Source organism: Photinus pyralis, unplaced genomic scaffold (genome assembly GCF_008802855.1).
Source record: "Photinus pyralis isolate 1611_PpyrPB1 unplaced genomic scaffold, Ppyr1.3 Ppyr1.4_unclustered_Scaffold4568, whole genome shotgun sequence".
NCBI lineage: Eukaryota > Metazoa > Arthropoda > Insecta > Coleoptera > Lampyridae > Photinus > Photinus pyralis.
In genome coordinates this window covers 1-3,703 of record NW_022171612.1, presented here as the reverse complement: position 1 = coordinate 3,703, position 3,703 = coordinate 1, and the positions used below count along the sequence as shown (strand labels likewise).

The window sequence follows — 3,703 nt, the reverse complement described above, 5'->3', positions numbered from 1 at the left end:
CAAACACCTGCATCGCCAATCTCGCACGTGACATTGTTTGTCGAAAAACCTAATTCTTATCCGATATCGACTTTTTATCAACACCTGACCAGATGAAACTTTAAACCCATGTAAAAAAATTTGATTAAATATGCCCTAAGTTACCCGTATACTGGGGCGTATTCCACGCCTGTATTTCTGTTGGATGCTGAGCGTTTTGTTTGTTGGTTGAAGCTACTGGAAAACAGTACAGGAGGACCGATTTATTAAAAAATAAATTTCACAAGACAATATCCTGTCCACAACAACCCAATCCAAAATGCACAAATCACGATGTGATACATCACTTGAAGCTTACGATGCCATCTTTTTGCTTCAGGTAACGTCTCCATGGGATCCTTGGCTAGATATACGCGTACACCTCTGGCATAAATGGGAAAGAACGCGTTCCAATCGATCGTGCCCATATCGAAGCAAAACTTCTTCTTGTCCGACTCGCTCATGCTGCGGTACAATGCTTGCGTGTTGTCGTTGGAGAACTTCCACTGGTTTATTGAAAAGTATTCGATTACACCCATGAATTTGCCTATCTTTCTGTAACCGTCTACAAGGCTAAAATTTAAGGTTCAGGAAAACTTGGCGTATGCACTGCGAACGTACAACGGTTTCTTTCCTATGAGCCGTGCGACAAAGTCTACGATGTATGCGGGAATGTAGTGAAATAGGAGTTTCAACGTGATGTAAAGGTAGTAATTACTGGTTAGAGTTAAGAAGTAGAAACATAACACGTTTTTCATTGGATACTTCACAAAGTGCGTTTCGCAATATCTCATGATGTTTCCTGGAACATTTTTACCAACATCCTAGAGAAGCAAACTTTACGATACTTACGCCATGTAAGAGGTTTATCTTGGGTACTGACGTAGTTGAATATGGGAGGTTTGCGATAATCGTCCATTGCTCCGTTATTTTTGGGCTCCCTATTAAGGAAAAAATGCTTAAATGTTCTGGTTGTTCGTCGTTACGTAATAAATCTGCCTCTGGCAACATCACACAAATTTCCAAATTCGATATATGAAGGTAGTTACGGTAATTACCCTCGCGGTAATCCTGTCGCTTAGACTGGAGGCGGATGCACGTTTTTTGCGACATATCCTTTTTGTTCTCTTCGCTCATTTATTGAATTTTCTTAATGAAGGTAACGTAAGAATAACGTAGAGGTAATGTTCAACATAATGTGGCTCTGGTAGGACATACTTTTTAATTAGTAAAAAAAAATAGGCACATGAGAATAATGGCCGAGAGCGCACCGTCAAATTCGGGCCGTAAAGAAGTTTGAAGCTATTGTGGAATCGGTGGGAATCCATTCCAACCCTTCTAAGGGGCAGAAATCATTGCCGAAAAGTCTTTTTCGACTATTCTCGTGAATAAACGGAAGTTTCAAGCGGAAACGCCGTGATGCACCCGTTAGAGACACGTAAAAAGAACTTACTCCACTCCAACGCTCCAGGCGGCTGCAATGGCGTTGTTGATGGCATAATCTGCAGGTACTGTATCGGCCAAAGCATCCGATTTCGCGTAGAAAACATGAATTAAACCGACAGCAATTGTCAACAGTGCCCCGGTGAGGCCATAGTAATTATCAATAAAACCCTCAATTGGCTCCTTTGCAGTGGGAATAACTATAACAATTTACCTTGCAACAAGGCCGTAGTTAATATCGTCGTACCTATGGAAGGGCGAACTATGGCCAATGGTAGCCCTCCGCTTTCGTTGAGTACCACGTCTTCGGCGATCGCTTTTGAGAAAGCGTATGTATTTGGCCAATCTCCTAGAAGACTGTAAATCGTTATTACTGCACCCAGAAAGCAACCAGCGGCTTACGTGGGGGTTATCTTGTCAAGAAAATCATCACTGCACGAATCCACCAACTTCAGCAACTTCTCGCCGGTTATCGGAGGCTTATAGAACTCCTCCCCGATATCCTTCTGAACACAATACGAGTAGGCCGTCGACATATAAACAAACGATTTTAAATTGAGCATCCTATTAGCCATACGTAGCAGATCTCGAGTGGCCCTAACGTTGATATAGGCGGCGGTTCGAATTTTTTGGTCGAACCTAACCGTGGCCGCAAAGTGAAAGATACAGTTGACCTTCTCCATCAGCATCGCTTTATCTTCCAGATTTAACCCCAAATCGGGCTGAACGCAATCGCCTGGAATCAGAACAACTTTTGCCTTAAAGTCGGGCTGCTCCACCTTGAGCCGATCGAACACCTTAAAACATGCAAGTGACCTTGTTTGAAGAAGAACGTGTGCTTACTACGCTCTGGAAGAGCTCCTCCAGCCGGTCCTCGACATTCTTTTGCTTTTTCACGCGGACCAGCACGTAGATCTTCTCCAGGCCTTCACATGATCGCAGTAATTTTTCCAAAGTCAGTTTTCCCATAAAACCAGTCGCCCCGGTTAGAAAAACACGGCCGCCCGAGAAGAACTGTTCGATCGTCGATCGCTGCCTTTCCACTTGACTCATCTTTACGGGATCAGAAAGCGAAACGTGGACATGTGCGCCGCCGCATCCGTATAAGTATCCACGTCGGCCATGGGATTTCAACCTTCGGGCACTATTACATTGCTTATATGGTAATTTCCAAAACACAATTGCTGGCATTACATTGTAGGTATTAGAATAAATAGGTCAGATATGTCAGAATAGATTACAAAAGTAATTTGGCATTATCACTATTGACTTCCCCTATGCCACATTTAATAACAATCGGAGACGTTCTTCGAATCCGTCGTGTAAGTTAACCTATACTAAAATTGGTTCGCGAAATGTTTGGCACCTTCGGAGGACCTCGAGAATCATGTAGAATCCATAGAGATTCAAGGATGTCAAAATGTAAGGGGCCTAAGAGATCTCATGGCTTTTTCTTACTGATTCGTTGACTTGCAGTTCCTATTTAGGTTATAGCTCGTCTTATGAAACTTACCCTTTTTGCTGTGCCTATATGACAGATGAAGCGACAAATTTAAATATCTCATCAAGATTAAAATCGATACGTTACCTAAATTATACCGTTAAATCACAAAGTACTGTCAAATACAGACTTCTGCTTTATTTATGATGCAAACGTTATAAGTTACAATTTTGAACATAATCACAGAAGCGCAATTTTTCTCACTTGTACCGTTCTTCAGGCCAGAATACTTCTAAATATTGATTTTTCGATAGATCTAAATGACTGCGCCTTCCCTGAGCGTACCACGAAGGATAGAATGTGTGTTCACCCACCAATTTTAATTGGCACGCGTATGCTGAATTTGAGACGCATGTGAAAGTTATTGCGAGGAGGTGTTTCTTTTCCTAATACTACACCTGTTACTTGTCGACAAACTTATGCAAAAGGTGTCGTGCTACTAGGAGAACATAATATACGAAGAGGTATTTTTCTATTTCTGTCAGAATTATTTCAAAGCTTTCATTCGATTTAAAAGTTTGCCCATTCGGTATCAGGATCATATGAGTGCGAAGAGGTTTATATTTTCCTAAATACTACACCTGTTACTTGTCGACAAACTTATGCAAAAGGTGTCGTGCTACTAGGAGAACATAATATACGAAGAGGTCTTTTTCTAGCTCTGTCAGAATTATTTCAAAGCTTTCATTTCGATTTAAAAATTTGCCAATTCTGTATCAGGATCATATGAGTGCGAGAAGG

At 41.6% G+C, this 3,703-nt stretch overlaps 1 protein-coding gene across 1 annotated transcript; it reads right to left on the bottom strand.

The window, feature by feature from the left end:
* Positions 1-245: 245 nt before the first annotated feature.
* On the bottom strand, positions 246-2,545 carry LOC116182308 (fatty acyl-CoA reductase wat-like). Its single transcript, XM_031502832.1, has 7 exons — positions 2,305-2,545; positions 1,864-2,258; positions 1,709-1,818; positions 1,472-1,661; positions 871-959; positions 640-820; positions 246-591 (listed from the first exon to the last, which is right to left on the bottom strand). The coding sequence occupies exons 1-7, from the start codon at positions 2,512-2,514 to the stop codon at positions 246-248; spliced, it is 1,521 nt and encodes a 506-aa protein (XP_031358692.1). The 5' UTR covers positions 2,515-2,545.
* Between the last annotated feature and the right edge of the window lie 1,158 nt (positions 2,546-3,703).